The sequence below is a fragment of the Leuresthes tenuis genome, unplaced genomic scaffold (genome assembly GCF_036924035.1).
Source record: "Leuresthes tenuis unplaced genomic scaffold, fLeuTen1.0.hap1 SCAF_14, whole genome shotgun sequence".
NCBI classification, from domain to species: Eukaryota; Metazoa; Chordata; class Actinopteri; order Atheriniformes; family Atherinopsidae; genus Leuresthes; species Leuresthes tenuis.
The window spans coordinates 7,115,264-7,136,593 of NW_027325368.1; the positions used below are offsets into that span (position 1 = coordinate 7,115,264).

The following is a 21,330-nucleotide window of genomic DNA, read 5'->3' on the forward strand; positions in this document are numbered from 1 at the left end:
TCATTGATTCAATTTGTAGTTTTTTTATATATATATATATATATATGTATGTATGTATGTATGTATATATGTATATGTGTGTGTGTGCTTTTCACTTCAAGCCCTGAGTAATGCACATGTCACATTAACTATTTCAAGGTACACAAACTTAAAGTTTCATTTTCTTTTAGATATTATTAGACGTAAACGTGAAGTCGTTCACTGACAATAAAAGCAGAGGGTTTAATCTCTCTAATGGCTTTATTTGAATGTTTCTTGTTTCTTCGGAGGCTTTAGTCTTTAAACAATGCCTTACATCATCACAGGTTACTGTAGGCCGTTGTTTTTCCTGTGTCCAAACAGAAGCAGAAGCTCCGTTTCTTTTGGTACCTAATTTTCAACGACTGTGTCACAAAGGCTTTGAACAGAGACGAGTATTTTTGGTGAAAGGGAGTTATAGTTGACAAAACTGAACTCTGTTTTCAGTTTGGCATGGGCTCCAAAACCGCTCTCGATTCAGCTTTCAGCACAGTGAGCATGAAGTGCGAGGAGGACGAGAAGAAGGGATCCCTGATAACAGCTGTAACCTTGGACAAAGGTACAAAACACAACTGAAACTAACTAAATGCCATCTGGAATTCTCTTTTGATTGGTCAATTTTGTCTCAGAAACATAAAAACAATGATGATATTCAGGTTTCTGCAACAAATCCCACGTCTGTCTGGACTTTAAAAATGGCTCAAGTGACAATGAACCGACGGATGCAGTTCGTCAATGCGGCTTCATCGAGGGGAACTTCTGTTTAAACTGCTGTGATGTGTGTTTCAGAGTTTGTGGTGTGTGGAGACATGGACGGGAACATGTGGTACAATCAGCATCCGGACACCTCCTCATGGAGCGAAAGAAAACCTGTAAGAGCCGAGAACTTTGACTCTGAAAACATGGGGTCGTTTTTTTTTATTCCAGTTTGTGGCAGAAGCTTTCTTTTGTTTGCACGATTTCACGTTAAATCTAAGACAAATGGGTACATCTTATGATTCAATCCGTATGCCCTAAAATAACGGAAATTACCTGGAGCTCATATTATTTATTCTGATATTTATTACGTTTTTTATCTGAACAATAGACTCTAATGCTCCAAGATTCTCAGTCTAAACAGTAGACGGCTAAAATTTCTCAAAATCCGAGTTTTTAAATCTCTCTTGCACTAATAGGACGTGAAAATAAACATGATCAGTGACCGTCTGTGGTGTTAATGTTGATGGTTTGTCGTCAGGCTCACAGCGACAGAATCAGTGAGCTGAGACTGACTGACAGCACCATCATCTCCGCCTCCTACGACCGGACGGTGAAGCTGTGGGACAGAAACACAAAGAAACAGGTAAACCACATTCTTCAAAGCTGCACCTGCTCAAATGGGTCGTTACCGTGGAGCTTTTTAAGAGGTGCTTTTATGACTATTAATTAAAGTTTATTGGATGCCAGAAATGGACACTGGAGTAACAATTATGTATCAATCCACAGCTGAAAATAGTCCCCAAGAATTATAACGTTTCTTGCACATTTCTGTGACCTGGTTTTAAATGTTTTGTCCTGCATTGGAACAAATGAGTTTGGGATTGAGAACCCCAGAAATGACTTTTCATATCTTTTTAAAAAAGAATTGCAGCAAATAAAGAGGCTCGTTCCTTCTACCAGGGTTGAGTTTTTCTTTTCCGTATTTGGTAAACACCGTGACCTTCCTCTGCACTGCCTCTCTCTGTCTCTTTCCTCCAATAGGTGGGAATGTTTGTGTGTGGAGGTCCAGTTCAGATTTTGGAGGTGCACCCACTAAAACCCAGTGAGCTGGTCTGTGTTGACGAACAGGGGAAGCTTTACTTCCTCTCCTGGAAAGAATAACCCTCCTCATATCACACTATGTAGCCAGAAGTTTAAAACATAATCATTGCACGTACCAAAGATATAAAGGAATTATGTTTTTGTTTCTGTTTGGTTTGTTTCTTGTTAATGGCAGTAAATGTGTTTAAATGTGCTGTGTTTACTTGCAGCTTTACTTTGGGTTTCAGGGAACGTGTAAACAAGCAAGTGTTCAAACTATATTTAATTTGAATATTGTAAGAATTGTCGAAAATCTGAGGAAGAAATTCAATTGTTTTGGGGTTTTTTGTTTGTTAAAGTCAAAATAAATTCTGTTAAAACTATCATCTTTTGCTTTGTTTTTTTTCCACAGACAAAATCTTATTGCAGGTATATTTCTGCTTGATTAAAATTAATTTCCAGAGCTCTGTTATTATCAGAGAATTTAGAGTGGATTCATTGTTCTATTTGTAAGTTACAGATGGTTTGTTTTTAGTTTGAACTGAAACCAGAACGTTTGCTTGTATCATTAGTTAAAGAAAGCTCTTGAACAGAACCTGTTGAGAACATTAGAAACACAACCTGTCTGATTTGTTCTTAAATGAACAGCAGCATTAATATTCAGTTTGTTTCAAAGCCCTACTTTCCACATATATACATCTTATTTATTTTAAAATAGTTAACACTGACAGTTTGTGGACTTTCTAGCACTGCGTCTATGTAGTTTTCAGGTTAAGTGAGACTGATTAATTATGCCACAAGTTAAGGCTGGAATGTTCATATTTAAACCTTCCCTTTTAGTAGCTGGAACCAAATCAAAATCAACCTCAATTGAATAACAATACGTTAACAATACAATTTTCAGTGTGTAGAGACAAAAAATAAACAAAATGCAGAAGCAGTGTGTGACAAACTAAGTCCATCCTTACTGTTTAAGAAGGTAAGTATGAGCCAGGTGCTGATAATCAAATACATTTGATTAACTGATCATCAGTAAGTGTGAGCACCTCTATAAAAGCAGAAGCTTTGTCAGTTTTCTGCTCTGGAGCATTCAGGTGTGCGTTAACACGATGCCAAGGAGGAAAGACATCAGCCGTGATCTGTATTGTTGCTGCCCATCAATCTGGGAAGGGTTACAAGTTCATTTTCAAACTATTTGGAGTCCATCATTCTACAGAGAGAAAGGTTATTCACAAATAGAAAACATTTAGGATCTTCCCAGGAGTGGACGTCCCAGCAAGTTCATTGAATCCACCATGAACTCTTCTGTATTCCAGTATTCTAGAGTCCAATGTGAGGCCATCTGTCCCACAGCTAAAGCTGGGCTGAAACTGTCATCAACAGGACAATGATCCCAAACACAGCAGCAAATCTACAACAGAATGTCTGAAAAAGAAAAGAAGCAAGGTGTTGCAATGGTCCTTTCAATGGTCCAGACCTCAACCTGACTGAAATGCTGTGGTGGGACCTTAAGTTTAAGTTTTTCATGCACAAAATATTTCATGCAATCTTTCCACTTTTTGGCTTAGATTATAGATTTGAACTCATTTGAAACCTGGTAAGGATCAGAGTTTCTTAAAGTATGTATACATATATATTATATAATACTATATTATATATACATTTTCAAAGATAAAATAGTATTTTTTTCTTTTCTAATTAGCATGTCTGTAACTGATAAAACAGACTCCTCCAGGTAAAATATGAATCATCAGCACTAATTGTTCTTATGTTTGATTTGTGCATTGGAATACCTATTTAGTCTTAAATTAATTAATTAATTTTAATCTCAATGTACTTTCAATATCAAGTGAAACTTCTCATCCTGCAGTACAATGTTCCCTTGGCTGAATTAGCAAAACCATAGCTTCATTTCATCATTTATCTGCTTGAGGTGGAGCTGGTTTGAACTATTTTATGTTCAGTAAAGGCAAAAGAAAAAAGTCTGATGGGTGGAGGCGAACAATCACAACAATCACTGTCCCTAATCTGTAGTTTTACTGTGACATTTCAGTAATTTAAACACAGCAATTTTAATTATTTTTATTCACTCTGAAATTATTTGAAGGATTTTTATTTTATTTGACTATTTGACCATTATTTTTTCCAGTTTTCAATGCAATGCTTTTAATATAATGTTGTAGTCTATATAAAATCCACCAGAACTTGTTATTCTACATGAGTACCTTTACCTTTAGTACTTTATGTATATACTATGAAGGTGTGCTTCGGTAGCTTACTTTAACTTGGACAAATAAGCAAATAAGGGGTATTGATTTTCCGAGTGGCACCTGAACGGAGCACTAGTGATCTCAAGTTTCCAGGCGAGACAGACACGCCCTCTGATGGACCGCCTCTCACAGGTGGATGCAACTAAACGGGATACGCCAGTTTCAGTAACACCTGCCTTACATAAAAACCCGGACCTGTGTACAGTTTCTGATCTCATGTTGGATTGTTTTTATTTGTGTATTTATTTACAGTGCAGGGAGGTCTTACTACAAAGCACAGAGGGTGAAAACAGCTGACGGTACCAACACGGGGACGTAAACTCTTACTGAGACCTGAAACCTTTATATTTATCTGCAAACGTCGGTTAGCCGGTGAAAATAAAACTTTACAAAAAAACCAGGACAGAGCAGCCAACTGAATGGTAAGTGAAAGGTTAAATTTTGAAATAAAGGCTAACGTTAGCCGGTTGAAAATATCTACTGTGAAGGTGAATGTGTTAAACAGCCGTTGATAACATCTGAAATGACTTTTGACAGGATCGATACGATAACCTGGATTTGGATTTGGAGTGTGATGAAGGAGGAGGAAGCGTCTCTGTGAGTAACTTTAGCTCACTTTTGTCCTCTTGAAGTCGTTTAATAACCGTATTTGTGCACTCTCGAGTGCAGCGGTAGCCACTTTGAACGAGAGCTGTGGGTTTAAATCTCGGATAATCACCTTGATCATGAGTCAACATGGCTCTTACACAAAATTACAGGTTAATACAGTTAATTACAGTTAATACCTTCTCCTATCGCCTATTGTGTGCTTAATAATGTTGGGTGTTTCCAATAATGCTGTCCTCAAAGTGTTTTTATGTGAAACAGTGCGTCAAACATACTGAGCAGGGGCGAATTTTTAAACGACAGAGCCCAGGGCACAGGTGTCCCCCCCCCCCCCCCCCCCCCCCTGTTGCGCTACTAGAGAGCAAGATTATTACACAGATTAAAATAATAATGATTTTGGGGTCAACTCTTCATTTTTCTTTAATCTTAATGGTTGTTTGCACATTTTAGCTGTTTTTGGCCTTCTTATTACGCTAGCTCATTTTAATTTTGCCTCTATTTGTGGTCATGTTGTGTCTAATTTTTGTCATATTCCGTCTTTTTATGGGTTAATTGGCTCACCTTGTGTCACATTTACATAATTTTGCAAATCTGTGGGTCTTTGTGATCATTTTGCTTCTCAGGTAGTTGTTTTTGTCAATTTATGCCACATTTGAATTGTTTTAAACCCATTTTTGCTTGATTTCACATATTTTCTTGCTAATCTGTGGATAGTCTAATGTACAAGGGGTGGTCTGTACAAAAAAATGCATTAGAAGCTGGTTAAGAAGATGCAAAAAATAATGACTGGTTCTCCTCAAATGTTTGCCCAATTTTTCTAAAACATCACAAACTACTTTCAGCAGCTAAACAAAAATGCCTTGAAATGGGAAAAGAAAAATCACTATTTAACTGAACTGCTACAAGCTGAAGAGAGTGTTGCTGCATTGTCTCCTTTTACACAATAATTTTAGCACGAGCTGTAAATATAAAAGTCTCTAAATTTCCTTTAGACATGAAACCAGCTTCATGTACAGACTTCAAGTATCTTTGGGTTTTTCTGACATGCATATTAATTATTAGAATATTACTCTTTTTCAATTTCTCTTTTTTGTACTTTTCATTCAGCAAAAGGCGGCATTATTTGGTGGGATGTTCAAGAAGTCGTCTAAGAGTGCAGAACCATCCGCCAAAGCACAGGTGACACTTTGCTATAACCATCTTTACTTTTACCTTCAAACTAGAAACCAGCCACTACACAAAGAGTTGATATTTATGACAAATGACACCATGAGTCTGTACAGATGTCTCCTTTTATCTGTGGTTGAATGTGTTTTAGTGCAGTTTCTGATCTGAAAAGTGGTTTCCAGTTGAATTTGCTGATATTTGGAGCCATTTCAGCTCCTTGCAGTACGTTACATTACAACAGAGAGTCTTACGAATCTGACTTCTACACTTGTAAAATATTGACTCTCATGAAAAGCTTTATTATTATTTGTTCCTGTACATCTTAAGAAAAATACTTTTAAATTAGAATGATGTGTATTTACTTTAATTTTGATAAGCTTTGTGCTGACATTACAGGACAGTTTATCAGTAAACGGTGAGCTTTCAAAGAGCAACGACAGTCTGACTGAAATGAACAACAACAGGGTGAGTGAGTGGGATCAGCCTTACTTTTGATCATTTCAGACTAATGCCTGATTAAATCAGTCTTTAGCATACAGGCTGACATTATAATCAATATTCCAGGACAAAGGAGGAGTGTTGAAAGGAATGTTTAAGAAGACGAACAAACCTGCCAAAGAGGGAGAGCCACAGGTTGGTTGTCACATCTAAAATTTACTGTACTCGGCTTCAAAATGATTTTTTAGTATAAATTTTAAACTGCAACTGATATTCAGCAGGAACTGAAACAAAAATTTACATAAATATTATTGTGCACCAGCCTCTGCTTTGGGAGGATTTCATGTTTTTCATTTATAACTAATACCTGAACATCATCTTAAAGCCACCACCTTGTGCTCTGTGAGCTTTTAATAACTTGATAATGTTGTATTTGCAATAGATGAATCAGTGAGGAAGTGAAGCTGATATTGTTCTGCTGTATGTAAATGTGTGTCGCTAAACACAGCTCACAGAAAAAGTAACGTGTGTGTTCCAGTTTGCTCTATGTCTCATTCAGATTTTAGGCATTAAACCCTTTTTGTGCCAACAGGCCACCATGCCACTACAAAACCCTGAACTGTCTGCCAGTAGTGACAGCTTAACAGACAATAAGGCGTCAAAAGTGAGTCCACCGTGCGCTCTGTTGTATTTTTCGTTTTCACACACAAGTTAGCTGTGAAAATGAAGTATTTTCTGTGCTTTTCTCTGCAGGATAAATCGGGTGTGTTTGGTGGGATACTGAAGCGGTCTCCCCGACCAGGACATGTCCGCAGGCCTTCACAGGTGAAACAATGTCCTCTGTTATACATTTTCACCGTGAGAGATCCCCCGAGGAGAAACCTGCCTAAAATGCTAATCATATTGAGGTGTTCTTTTAGTAAAGAGGCTTGTTTGTGCTTCAGGACCTTTTGGAGCTCCCAGCCAGCAACGACAATCTAACTGAGCACACCACCGACACAAAGGTGAGTCAGCGTTAAACGGTCATGTTGACAAAGACAAATCACAGTTTCAGGATCCTTGATTCAAACTTTTTGTTTGAATAAATAACTGAAAAAAAAAAAACCAGTGCATCAATCAGAGTTCACAGCTTAAAAAAAAAATAAAATAAACCAGAGTAAAATTAAAGACTTGAACCAAGTAACAACCACAATACCAACCCCAAACAACTCAAGATTTGCAACAAATAAATGCAGAAATTAGGCACAGATGAGACGCTGACGTTTGAGAACACGGTTTCCAGCTATCAGGGTTGCAAGTAACAGTTATGTTGAATTATTCTGCAGGAAAATACAAATGAAAACCCAAAAATCTCATTTACTTTTACATGAGATAAAAAAAAAAAAAAACGATGATAATCATTAATATGATAGTCCTCATTGATTTATTTTAATTTCATTCTTCATTATTTTACTGTTTAAGCTCAGAAGTTCTTTAGTAAATTCCCTGCATATTGCTCTAAATCGCTTAAGAGAGTTGGCATATTAAACTGCACTGACCTAATCTAAAGGAAAGAAAACTCAGCACGACCTAAAATAAATGTCCACGGCTGGATCTCTAAAACTGGCTGTGGGTGGAAAGTTTGCATGAGATAATAAAACCATCTGCATGGACCCTCATGCCGTTGGCCTCGGCCACAGTAACTGTGCTGAACTTGGGTCACTGAACAGACTGTTTTTGTTTTATGTGTTTGTTCGGGAGCACAAACCTGCGTGCATCAGCCATTTAGAAGAGGTGCTGGCAACCGTGTGTCACTAAATCCCTGCCTGTCTCCGACAGCTGCAGCAGTTCCAAACACAAAGGATCTGTTATTTGAATTTTGAAAGGCGCAACACGTGCTGCCACTAACGTCATTTTTGTGGGACTTTTTCCCTTCAAGGAGTCAAGAGGAATGTTCACAGGAATGTTTAAAAAGTCCCCAAAACCCAGTGGAGCAAAGGCACCGTCTCAGGTATTTGTTTAGCTCCTCGTTTTGTTCACTTCCAACAGTTTTGATCTTAAAAAAAAAAAAATCACTTAATCAAGCTCTTTTATCTATGACCTTCAGGAGGATTTGTCAGCTCAGAGAGAGCTCTCAGGAAGCAAAGACGATCTTTCAAATAAGGTAATATTTGTAAAATCCACCCTCCCAGGACCTTCCTCTCCGCGCCCCTCGGTGCTCTTAGCTGAGTGTCCCTCTGAATTGTGTTGCTGCGACCACATGTAACCTGACACAAATACAAACAAAGTGTAAACGTGATGTGTCGGTTTGCACGGAGGGAAACCAGCAGGGATCAGTGGTTTTTGATGATTTGTTGTCATCAGGCCGTGTGATCATGGAAATGTTCTCAAACTATGGTTTTTATCTGACTTTTTCTGTACAGGAGTCAGGTGGGATGTTGAGTGGAATGTTTAAAAAATCCCCAAAGCCCTTTGGAGCGAGAGCGCAATCCCAGGTAAGACTTTGGACTTCTGTCGCAGCTTGTCTCTTCAGAGTTATGATGCAAATGACAGCCATTTGTCTTCAACCTTCAGGAGGATTTATCTGCAGCCAAGGAGCTCTCAGGCAGCAGCGACAATCTCTCAGAGAACCAGAAAAAGGTGAGGCTATAGCTTCCATCCAAGTCTTCAGCGAGCAAACAGCAGCCGTAAGTTGAAATGAATGCATCATATTTAACTTGATGTCAATTTCTCAGGAGAAAGGAGGATTCTTCGGTGGCATGTTCAAGAAGAAAGGGGCCAAGTCTCAGTCTCAGGTAAGATGTTCGAGAAATCAGTGCTTGATAGTTTCGGTTTAATACAAGGGCAGAGAATGAAGATATGATATATATATAATGTACGTCCTCAGGCCACAAATCAAACTGTGGATGTAGTGATAAGATTACTTATAAAAGTTTACATTTTTTCTTGCTGGATTGGCTTACCTCCTTTAATCTCTTTGGCTCTTTGGTGCTAACATTCCAGTCCTCTTTTCTTTTTTTCTGGATTGTTTTCTACTATAGAATGTCAAGCTTGTAGAAGCCAGTATGAACTAGAGGGAATTATGTTTCCCTCCACAGGTATTAAGGTCACTTTCAGCCGCAGCTTTCATTTCTGAAGTTGCTCGCTCAGACTGACCTGCAGTCTGTCTGCCCGGGGCCTGCAGTCATTTGGTGGAGATTGTAAAGTCAAACTTCTGAGCCTTTTCATTGCGTTTGCTACATTCTGTGTGCCGTCTGTGTGCTGTTTCCGTTGGTTTAGGATGACTTATCTGTGGATGATGAACTCTCTGCCAGCAATGACGATCTAAGAGAGAAGTCTTCGAAGGTAAGACAGTATTTTTCTTTCAAGTATCGTCTCTTTAATAATGTTTTTGTTCACTTGGTTGCGCACATCATGATATACACAACATGCAGCAGATAAGATCAGAGTCTAACCTTCCCTGCTCTGAATTCTCTGTCAGGGAGGCGTGGCAGCGAAGCTCCTAAAGAATCCTTTCACCTCATCATCTCAGGTTATTTCCCCATATGAAGTACTCTGCCTGCATCCACAATGTAACTGTCATCATCTTGTTTCCTGATTGGTAATAATGCTTTGTATTAAATCAGGAAAAGGAAAAGGCAGAAAGCTCCGGAGACTCTGCTGCACAGAAACCCAAAGCTAAACAGGTTGGTTTTTCCACCAAAGTAACTGAATCTCTGCTCTGTCTTCTGTTAAAAGGTTTTGGTCTTTATTAAGAAATATTAACTCTTCATGATATTTAGGCAGAAATTGTTGGTATCAGTTGAGTTTAAGCCCCACAGTCTTGTTTAGAGTAAATGTGTTTTTTCCTTTTTCTTTTTCCAGAACGGTTTGAGTGCAGTGATGAAGAGCACATTTTACACTGACAAACAGGTGACAGCTAGCATATGTCAGTTTATGCTATCATGCGAACCCCAACCTAACAGTAACTGTAGCAGAAAGTTGGTTTTACTGTTATTTACAATAAAAAATGGCTTTGACCGCAGGAGAAGAGCTCCAACACGGATGATGAAGAGACATCAGATGGAGATGGAGATAACCAGCCCAGTCACAAACAGGTTAGCTTGGACTCAGAAAGTGTATTACTTCTGGCTGTTTACTGTTATTATTTCTGATTGTCTTGTTTTCTTCCGTTCATTTTCAGAGTAAACTGGCTGGGGCGATGACTAAACTGAACCCATTTCGAGCTGCAAACAAAGTAAGGATAATTAGACGAATCTTTTGATAGTGCTCGAGAAAATTAAATTTTGTACCTTGATGTTGTATTTTTCACAAAGTGACGATTTCTGTCTCCTGTACGCAGTACGAGAAGCCGATAGGATCAGATGACGAGGACCCAAACGCAAGCAGCGAGAAGTCAACAAGCAACAAACCGGTGCTTTTGTGTTTTTCTTGTTCCTGTTTCATTGTGTTTGACAGTCGGCTGGTTGTGTTTCTTTAAAAAGGAGACGCATTAGCAGAAGATTACAGCTTCTTATCCATGTATTCAGTCGATTTCAGTCAGAAATTAGACTTTTACAATGCAAGTAAGCGCGTTAGTCCAATCGAAAATGTACTAAAACGAGCTTCTCAGCACTAACGTGTTCAGATAATGAGACTGGAGGTTAAATCCCTCTACATGTATATGCTCAACTAGACTCAAATTAGCAGATTAGTGTGTCTTAATCCAGATGTATTCCTAAAGAAGCTGCTCTCATTCGCATATTTGTCTTTTGCCAGATGGCTAAATGTTTGAAAATCAGTCCATGACAAATGTCTCAACTTGTGGTCCCATAAAACAAACCCAGTAATCATAGCTCAGCTCAACTGTGTTTGTCACCGTGATCAGGGATTCAGGCTCTGTAAATTCCTCTGAATTACAAGAGTAAGAAAACCAGTCAATTTGAGAGATAAACTAAGTGAAAATAAATGATTTTGGGTTTCATCTTTTAGCAACAAATGGTTTTGGCAGTTCAGATGTGTAATAATTGTGTCTGACGGCTGTCAAAGCTGATGTTTATAGACTATAATTCAGCATCTCAACTTTTTTCTGACGGTGTTTTCTCCTTCTCAGAATGCAATGGTTGAAGCTATGTCCAAACTGAATCTGTTCCGCTCTGCAAATAAAGTAACTATCTGAATATGTGGGTGGTGGTGGACATGATCGTGGCCAGGATAGTGGTGATGGGATTTGTTTTGTGCATTGTTTAAAACTGTGCTTCACATAAGAAGGATTATACCAGTCGTTTTGACTTTGCATCACAACTTTTCAAGTAGGTCGTGTCACTTCTTTTGTCTGCTGTTATTGGCAACCATTTATTTCCTTTAATTTCAGCTCAGTATGACTCGTAGATCAATTAGATCAGTCAATCATTTGCACCTGGACTAAAACATAGCCCTCCTAATGGGGAAAATTACAGCTTAAGCAAGTGTCAAGACTGACATTTGAATTTTGTGCCATCAAATATGTGAATTTGTTTCTCCTGGAAATCTAAAAAGCATTTTAAAATCGCTGGTATCGTCTCTCTAAACACTGAACTCATCTGTTTTTGGTTTAGATTGTTTAGGAGCTCATATTTACTGTCCCTTTGTTCAGAAAGACACTGAAGACACAGAGACACTCAAGGAGAATGGAAAGCAATCAGAAGAGAAGTCTGAACTGGTCAGTCTATTTATTACTTCAGTCATGACTCATCACACACACACACATGCACATGTGCACAGAGCTGATTAACTTCTGTCAAACATACCCCATGTCCTTAAGCTCCTCCTCTGCCATACTTAGACCACGTCTTCCTCATCTCCTTCCTGCTAGCTGTCAGAGTTCCGTCTCTCACTCTGGTTCACTGAGTCCCTCTGTGTTTGTGTCCTTGCCAGGTCAAAAGTAATATGATCCAGTCGGAAAGGAAGGAAAGACATGCAACGCCAACAGTCCCACCCAGACCGACTGAAGAGGTTTATATGCAGTCGCACGCAGCTGCTGCTCAGTGCCATGTGTTTCTTATGAAACTGATCTGACTTATGCTTTGCGTGTCTGTTGTGTTGCAGGAGATGAAGGGGACGTCTGCACACAAAGTAAAACATAGAGGAGCTGAGGAAAAGGTACAGTTTCCATTTACAGAATGATACGTGGGCTGTTTGTATAATCCTTTTGTTCAGTTTTATGTTTGAGGAGCCATTAATAAATAAGTCCAGCTAATTCTTGGTTTAACTGTGTCCAGAAGGACAAAAAGGAAAAAGGAAAACCTTCAGAAACTCCCACCAGACGGTCGGAGGAGGTGAGCTATCTGTGCAGAGGAAAAGTGACTGTTTTTATATTTTAATATTAATCAAATATGTACCTTTAGGAATCTGCTGCTTTGTTGGAGGTTTGAACAAAAAAAAAAACATTTAAGGCTCATTACAGTTGTTGCCCCCCTTGGTTGCCAGAATTCGGCCATTTTCTACAATGAATACTGTTTTAATATTTTTGTCTAACCCGACTGGAGTCAACGATTCACGAGCTGATTGCTTTAATTTACTGCAGAGCCAGTCGGGTGATGAAAGCACCAAAAAAGAAGAATCTGCTGTAAGCAACCACGGTGATGAGAACCATCTGGAAAGTAAAACGGTGAGTTTGTGATCATTGTGGCTCAAACAGGATTCAGTCCCAGTTCTCATTTTTAATTTCAGCCTCGGAGGCTTAACTCTCATGTAAGCAAAGTAATACATAGATGGTCTGCATATTGATTTGTGATATTTAACAAAACAGTTATTATACAGAGAGGTAGTTTTACATTCTGTTTTGTGTGAGTCGGGGATGTCTTCTTCTGTGTTTGAGCCATCATTGTATGTAATGAACCGTCATCTGTTGGCAGTGAAAACAAACTCAAAGTGTTTGTGGCTGCTGTTATGTTTGGACCTAACATTTCCGGTTCCTGCTTCATTACCAGCTCTTTCATTCCAGACAGGTGACACCCTCAGGCTATTGTCAGAGGGCGTTTCAAAAGGGCTCACAATTTTCATTTGTCACCTGAAAATTAAATCCCTCAACTTACAGTGTTAAGGTTTTGTTTTCCCCCTAAATACATCTTAAGGTTACCAAAATACTTATTTCACACCAACAATGTTTATATGTTCTGCTTCATGTTCTGTTACTTTATCAAATGTTTTCCTTTCCTCTGGGCATCAAAGCTCTGTCAACTTGCTGCTCAGACGTTGATCTCACATTTGAATACATATCAATGACAGCTGGAGTTTCAGGTTCCACATCTTCAGGTTTTTGCTTCTTACATCTAACACATCGCCACTGTGCCTTCCTCTTTTTCTTCCAGGCCAAGACGAAAAAACACAAGCACCACAACCCATTTACACCTCGTGTAGCAGTCAAGGTACACGACAGCTTGTCAACATTAACTGGGATTATGTTATGTTGTGTATTATTCAATACCAGATAAGAAAAGACAGACATCTTATTGTTTTTACTGTGACATTTATGTCAGGCTGCATCTGATGATGATGATGATGAAGGGCCAAAAGATCATGAAGAGTCTTCACCCAGAGAGGAAAAGAAAGAAGAGGGGGGAAATGAGAAAACTGAGGAGGTTTGTCAGCTCCCTTTTTACTTATTATGTGTTATTACTGTTGTCTGAAACAACGACTTCCTCATAGTAACACCACGGTCCTGTTTGTTTCTTTTAGACTAAAGTCAAGAAACCAAAGAGACATAATCCTTTCATGCCTCGGGTCAAGGTAACGTTTGAAAAATGTGACATGTGCAAACTTGTTTCTCCCATGTATTTATGTGCTGTGGGTTTTTATATTCAAGGAAAACAAAAACTGATGGTGGAACAAAGCGCACTGAAGTATATATTTACCGCTTGTAGGACTGGGCAATGTGAACCAATTTTCTACATGTTAACCAGCAGTCTGATTTTATGATCTCAATGTCCTCTTATAAAAATCACCACAGACGGCTGCCCTTTGATTTCAGCTACATTCAGAAATATCTGACAGACTTGGTTATCATATGCAGATGAATGTGCAAACTTGGTGTGAATAGAAATAAAGATGTGTACGGCGATCGAGATTTATGGATGTTTATGCCACTTTTTATGTAAAAAAAAAGAAGCTACAGTTTGTCCGACAAGTAACAAGATCTGAAGCGAGGTGTTATGAAAAAAGGAAATAAAATAAAATCATCACAACAGCTAAGAGAAGTTCTTAACTACTCTGCAAGGTTGTTTGTGAATCCAGAAGGAGAGTTAGGGAAGGGTTGCAGCAGTTTTAAAGAAGAAACATATTCTCTAATGCAGCAGTAATCAATATAACTGGTATTGACTCAATTTGTTTCTCTTCAGGAAAGAAATAGCTATATGAATTTAAAAAAAAAAATCAATACACCTTTCAAGCGTAACATGTAGCCACGATCGTAGTGTGTATAATAGTCCGTGATCAGGGCTGCACTCTGAGCAGATTGGATATGGAATGACACAAAAACCTGTAACAGTCATAATAAAAACTGAGCAAAAAGAATATTATGTAACTCGTAAAATGTTCTGAACTGTGCTGTAAGATGAACAAGTAGCTTCCAAAAAATAGGCTCATTTTTATTATTAGTTTGTTGAGCGCGCTGTCTGACATTCAAAATCTCTCAGAACTTGCTGCATTTATGCTTCTTTGTCCACTTTTTTAAGATTGCTTTAGGTTAGTGTTTCTTATTTGTGTTTTTGATCTGGCCAATAGAAAACACAAACCCTCTCGTGTTATTTTAGCATCGACAAAGGTGAAAATCCAAGACGTCTTAACTTCAAATTACTGCAGTAGTTCTGTAGCTGCTGAATAGCATTAATTCAGCCTTTATTTACAATACAGCTGAGCAGAGATACAAGTTATTGTTGTGACTTTGTTTCCCATTCAGAACATCTGTGTGTTGTTTGTGATCCTTTCTACCTCACGAAGGTAGCTGTGTTTGGTTGTAAGTTAAATCAAAGCTTAAGCCACATTTATTAATATGCTTTATTTGTTTGGTTTCAGGCCAAAGTTGTACAGAGACACGCAGAGACCGATGCTGAAGGCAACACAGCAGAGGTGGGAAAATTCAACTGCTTTCTGCTTAACTGCATGTAAAAGAAAATCATGTGATGTTTCTTCATTCTTTTCTTCCCTGTCATACACACACGCAGAGAAAAAGCTCATTCTAACCTTTTCTCACTCAGTCTGGGTGTTGAAATCTTTCTCAGTGTGGTTCACAATTACAAAAGGTCTGTTTGAGTCACTTGACTCCCTGAAGACGCCCTCTCTCCTCCAGTCATTTACAGAGTTTGTCTCCAGTGTCCGTTCAGCTCCCTGCAGACACTGCTGTTGTTTTCTTTTGCACCATTGACATGAAACCCACCCCCACACGGTGATCAGTGTCTGTCTGTGCATGTCCTCACTGTGGAAGATGAGAGGAGATAATGCTGCAATGTGCCCAGACTTGTTTTTCGACCTCTTTTTTTCAGCGTCTCCAAGGAAGCATTTGGTCCTTTTTACTTCTGCAAAAACAGGACGAAGTAGTCCGTACAGTCAGAATCCCTTTTACACTTCCTCCTTTTTTTATCCAAGCACAAACTTTATGAAAAGTGAAACTGAGAAATGAGATCAGCTTGATCAGTTTATTCAGATTCTTGCACTCAGCATGTTTCTCTGCATCTCACTCACATACACTTGTCCACGTAGGAAAATGGTATTGAAATGGGAATTTCAGTCTGTTTTATTTCTGTTTTCTCAGAATGAAGGTGCCAACAGGTCTTTGTTTGACCAACTGGAGGACTTTCGTGCTGAACCCTCAGCGCCTGAAGACAGTCAGGTTGGTCTCTGAAACTAAAATATGTCTGCCTTGTTTTAAAACAATCCGCTGCTTTATTTTTGAGCAGCAACCATAAAGAAGTCCATACAAACTACATTGTTTTTATTTTTCAGGATGTGGAGGATCTCATGGACTGGTGGAACACAGTGGAACGTTAGTTTTGCTCTTTATTTTGCTTTGCTCCTCTCTGTTATCTCTAAGAGGGAGTTTGGGAGGGATTGTTTTAACTGTCTTAAACTATGTACTAAAGTATGTGGACGCCCTCATTTTGATTCTCCTGTTTGCTGTTTTTTTTTTTTATGATTTAAGTCCCTAAGTGAAGTCATAAAGCTCCCAGTTTCAGAGTACAATTTGAAGAAGGCCATTTCCTGCATTTAAAAAAAAAAAAAAAGAACGCCTGCGTTCACAAAATTAGGAAATATTTTTAAGAAATTATTGTGAGAGACGTTGACCGTTCATGACGCATCTTTGGGGTGCAGTTGAACACCAGCCTCAGACCAGAGGCTGTCAGCTAATTCAGTTAGCAGTGGGGTTACAAATTCTCTGATTGGTGTCATGATCTGGGTCCCCTCACTTTTGGATTTGTAATGCATGAAACAATGATCACAATATTATTCATCATTACTTTTGCTTTGTTAGAATGGGAGGATGTGCCTGAGGATGAGGACATGACAGAAAAAGAAGAAGCCAAGTAAGTGAACGCCCAATTATTTTCTTCTGTAGTTCACTTAATGTTGTTCCTGGTCTCCTAAGGGTTGTCAACATATTTCATCATCAGATTGACTTTTATGTGTTGAAGCTTTAATATATAAATGTATCTAAAATGTCCTATCACCTCAACATAAGGAGATGAAAAGAAGAAGAGTTCAGTACTTATTCGTCACTTTTTTTTTTTTAGGGCATTTGCTTTGACGGCAGAGAAAGTGCAGAAGGGCATCCGCGTCTTCAACAAACTGTTCTCGGAGCGCGCCGAGAGCCTCTGGCAGCACGTTATTGACCTCAACAGCATGGCCGACGCTCTGGATAAGTTCAACAAGAAAACAAAGATAGCTCAAATCACTGGAGGCTCCACCAGCGCCATCGGGGGCGTTGCCACAATCGCCGGTCTGGCTCTGGCGCCTGTCACCATGGGAACCTCTCTGATTGTGACGGCAGTAGGGCTGGGTGTCGCCACAGCGGGTGGTTTGACATCAGCGGGTGCCGGCATCTCCAACCAAGTCAACAACTCTATGGACCGCAAGAAGGTGGAGAAGATCGTGGAGGACTACCAGGAGAAGATGGTCGACCTGAACAAGTGCCTGAAGTTCATCAAGCAGGGGATCGAGAACCTGCGCAAGTTCGACCTGATCAAGATGAAAAAGCACGCGTACAACCGCGACTTCCCTGCGCTCACTAGTAGCTTCTACGAGGACGGTGCCATGGCAGGAAAGGCGATCCTCATCAACGCCAATGAGATCATGCGTGTGGTGCAGATTGCCAACGTGGCTGGCAGCACGGCAGCCAGAGCGGTCCAGATCGCCAGCATGGCCACCGGCGTGCTCACCGGCCTTTTCGTAGGTATGGATATCTACTTTGTGGCTAAAGACTCTAAAGAACTCAAGAAAGGGGCGAAGTCGGAGTTTGCTGCCAAAATCAGAGAGGTGGCCACACAGCTGCACGACGGTCTGGTGGAGCTGAACGGCATACGAGAGGAGCTGCAGTCCACCGCGCCGGAGAACAGCACGGGCAATGAAACCAAAGCTGTGGACGGTGACATGAAAGAGAAAAGTGACAAATACTCGAGTTCAGATGAAGATGAAATCGACCGCATTAAAAAAGCCATCAAAAAAGACCTCGAGAGCAGAGAATACGTGTGACCCAGAACATCTCCTTTAAAGGAAAGAGTCAAACCCACACTCCTTAAAACCGTTGTCGTTGTGCACATCCCTGGTGGCTGTTGCCAGATTCTTAAAACTTTAATTCAGGTGCATTTTGAATCTCCACAGAGGAGAATTCAGTAAACAGTGAAGTTTCTAAACCTTCCTTTTCAGGGAACAGACAGAAATCTCAACCCGTACACTACAACAGTAGGAACTGAAATTAGTGGCGTAAATGGAGCTCATTTTATTATACCTGCTTCTCTTGTGGTGGTGCCATTTTGTGAAACTGCCATGTTGTTTTCAGTGAATGGGTTTCAGAGGTTTCATTAGATAATATATTTGTATATAAACATATTTAATTAAAACAATATGCAGTTAATATTTTCTGACTCTAATTTAGATCATGAAGCGTAGGTTAGACATGTATCCTCAAAGAGATGAGTCCCTTTATTCATAAAGCCTTAGAATGATGCAGAGTAGCGTCAGTCTGTTTCTTTAACAGTCAGCATCTCTGATGAGTTTAACCTGAGTTAGAGTTGATGAAATGACAGATGATCAAGTTTAAACACCTGTTCATAAATCAGACTTTGGGCTCGAAGCCTTTTTCTCGAATTTGTTGTTGGTTTCACACTAATTTTAAACTACAAGAGTAGCTTTTAACGCTCCGTGAATGTCCTGAATAATCCAGGGTCTGCAGGGCCAAAAGCAAAAAAACTGCACACACAGGAAGTCGCAATATGAAGTTTAGCGACCAAAAGTACCCAAACTGCCAGTGTTTTTATAAATGTAGAGGTTGTTTTGTTATTTTTATACACTGATTAAATGTGTTTGTTTGAGAGTTGGCAGCATTCATGAAGTTTGGAGCGTAACTGACATCTTCTGTTCATTCAGTCCATGTTTTTAGCCTTCGTTTATAACTTGTACGTGTTGAACCTCGTTTTTTATTTTAACTAAAACTAAAACCTCTTATGGTACGTTAGCTTCATCAGCTGGTTTCATGAGCTAAGTTTAAAACTGCGAGTTAAAGAGAACACGCGACTCAGCAGCTAACCTCTGTGCGAACAATACTTTCTTTGTTAGTTTTTATCAATTATGTGTTTTGCTCAAATGTAATTCATATCTATTGTTTTTTTCCTTCTGGGTGGATTTGAGAAGTCAATTACACTTTTTATGTGCAATATACTGTACGTGTGTAAATAAATGTCAAATTAAAGGCCAGAGCAACTATTTCTTTCACTCCTAGCTTTATGTAAGTGGGAGCACACTTGAGTAGAAACTTCTGCACACTTACAGAGCCGATATTTACTCAGGTGATAAAGGTTTGTTTGAAGTGTCCTGCTGCACTGTTGGAGTTTTCTTCTTAGATTTTCATGATGAATGTTGGTTAATTACGCAAAACTACAATGATTACTAGTGAGCATTAAGTTTATGCCACAGGACTAAGGCTTTAGGACTGTATATTAAACATATTCACTTTAAAGGTATATATTTGAGTTTGCTTTCCTTGACATTATTTGCCTAAGCCTAACTCAACTTCTCAGTCTTATTAGTAATCACACAGGAACCAAAATGGGACATTATACTTTAGTGAAGTCACTGTTCTGTCTACAAACTTTGTGAACATGATCTGTACATTGTCTCTCCGTGCTCCCGGCTGCCAGCGAGAACATCAACAAGTGTTTGGAACCGTTTTGGGAGCTGTAATGATGCATTTTGTAGCAACTGTGATGATGTCACCAGGTACTGATCCCATCATTGACTTACCTGCTGGAGCACTGCTGCAGATGAGGAGAAGCAAGACTTTCAGGTTTTAAATTTGACCTTGTACACAATAATGTTGTGGTAGAAAAAAGAAAAGTGACAATGTGAAAAAAATAATAATAGAGAAATTAAATAGAACTGGTTTAAATGTAGCAATGATTTCAGAAAATCTGAGTAAAATTAATATTAGAATTACTATGTGGGATTTAATCCATATTCAATCAGTAAAAAGTGGGATTGGAAGTAAAAATCTGTGTTAAATAATTTTTGTGATATGTATACATCCACATATGATCTCTTGGGTATTTTCTCATTTAACATTCAGTGCACACCTGCAGACTGTGATTTTCCACACACTGTCATGATCATTTAGTGATTCATCCATGTTTACTTATCTATTTTTGTAGCAGCCCTCATATTTAGCATTTGTTTTCATGTTAATCATCTGACTCTTATGAAACTCTGAAGTCTGAGTCACACTAGACACCCACAGACACGGTTTAACCCTCAAAACTGGCCACGCCCTTGGCTCCCAGGTGAGTTCAAAGGCAAAAAAACAGAGAGCAGACTAAAGGTTTCAGACCTCCCATCTTTTCCATCTGCAGAACTGGAGACTGAAACTGGAGCTGACCGAGATTTAATCCCTGAAGTCCTTTGTTGCGAAGGAAGTCTTTTTCAATGCAACAGGTAGTTTTACAAGGATGATTTGTGGCTCAGGAGCTCTCAGGGTGTGTTTGGGTTTGTTTAAGTGGCTTTGTTCAACCGGTAAAGTGATGTGACCTTTGGGTGGTGTCGGATATATTGGGATTACTTCATGTAGAAGTAAATAGAACAGAGAAACGTGGGAATTTGAGATTGGCATGTTGTGTACATAAGTTGTTGACATGCAAAGGTGGAGTAAGAGCTTTATAGTTTACACTGAAAGTGATGTCATCTTTATTATTTCGCATTTTCTGTATTATACATACTTATTTATTTGGCTTATTGATATTCAAACTATTTATTTTTTTGGCATCTGTAATTGTCTCTATTTTACTAATATTATGTGGCATATTTCTTTTTAAACCCAATATGAATGTTTCTCTGTTTGGACAATTGTTCAGTCATAGGGTCAAATATTATCACTGTCATGCCTGATTGCGTTAACACTAACAGGATGCCTTTATTTTGCTCTTCATTTGAGTAATACGCATAAAAATTAAGTATATAAAGAGTATTTGTATAACCCCTGACTAATCTGATTAATCAAATCTATGCTAAAACTACATAAAATGATTTTGAATCAATTCTTTTGCCAATTTTTATCATCACTCTTTGTGAAAATAAGTATATCTACTGTATGAACATATAACGTAAATGGCACATATCTTATTCATTATTTATTATTTAAAAAGAAAAACGTTTAAATGGTAAGATAAATATAACAGAACACCTAAAAGGAAACAAATAAATATAGTAAAATATTGAAAATATTTTGTCCATTTTCTACATTATTAATCATTCTTCTTCGACTTGACACTGCAAAAACAAAACAAATGTGCTTTGACTCGCGTTAGCCTTCCCGTTAGTGAAGATATAATTTCAGATCTTTGGTGGAGTTCCTGAA

The 21,330-nt window shown here is 38.8% G+C and overlaps 2 protein-coding genes across 2 annotated transcripts in view; both read left to right on the forward strand.

The window, feature by feature from the left end:
- tep1 (telomerase-associated protein 1) overlaps window positions 1–2,180 on the forward strand; it is a 29,327-nt gene extending 27,147 nt beyond the window's left edge. The window contains exons 53-56 of the mRNA XM_072364630.1: window positions 466–577; window positions 808–890; window positions 1,256–1,360; window positions 1,759–2,180. Coding sequence (XP_072220731.1) covers window positions 466–577; window positions 808–890; window positions 1,256–1,360; window positions 1,759–1,878 — 420 coding nt within the window. The 3' untranslated portion in view covers window positions 1,879–2,180. The remainder of the gene's footprint in view (window positions 1–465; window positions 578–807; window positions 891–1,255; window positions 1,361–1,758) is intronic.
- A 2,170-nt stretch (window positions 2,181–4,350) lies between these two features.
- Window positions 4,351–19,388, forward strand: LOC140268798 (uncharacterized). The gene is made up of 34 exons (XM_072363782.1): window positions 4,351–4,489; window positions 4,605–4,664; window positions 5,781–5,852; window positions 6,237–6,305; window positions 6,405–6,473; window positions 6,871–6,942; window positions 7,032–7,103; window positions 7,223–7,282; window positions 8,197–8,268; window positions 8,365–8,421; window positions 8,681–8,752; window positions 8,832–8,897; window positions 8,993–9,052; window positions 9,537–9,602; window positions 9,739–9,789; window positions 9,884–9,943; window positions 10,122–10,169; window positions 10,283–10,354; window positions 10,441–10,494; window positions 10,600–10,671; window positions 11,350–11,403; window positions 11,872–11,937; window positions 12,153–12,230; window positions 12,324–12,377; window positions 12,497–12,553; window positions 12,802–12,885; window positions 13,589–13,645; window positions 13,757–13,858; window positions 13,956–14,006; window positions 15,291–15,344; window positions 16,027–16,104; window positions 16,218–16,257; window positions 16,744–16,795; window positions 17,003–19,388. The coding sequence occupies exons 1-34, from the start codon at window positions 4,487–4,489 to the stop codon at window positions 17,958–17,960; spliced, it is 3,012 nt and encodes a 1,003-aa protein (XP_072219883.1). The 5' UTR covers window positions 4,351–4,486; the 3' UTR covers window positions 17,961–19,388.
- The last annotated feature ends 1,942 nt before the right edge of the window (window positions 19,389–21,330 follow it).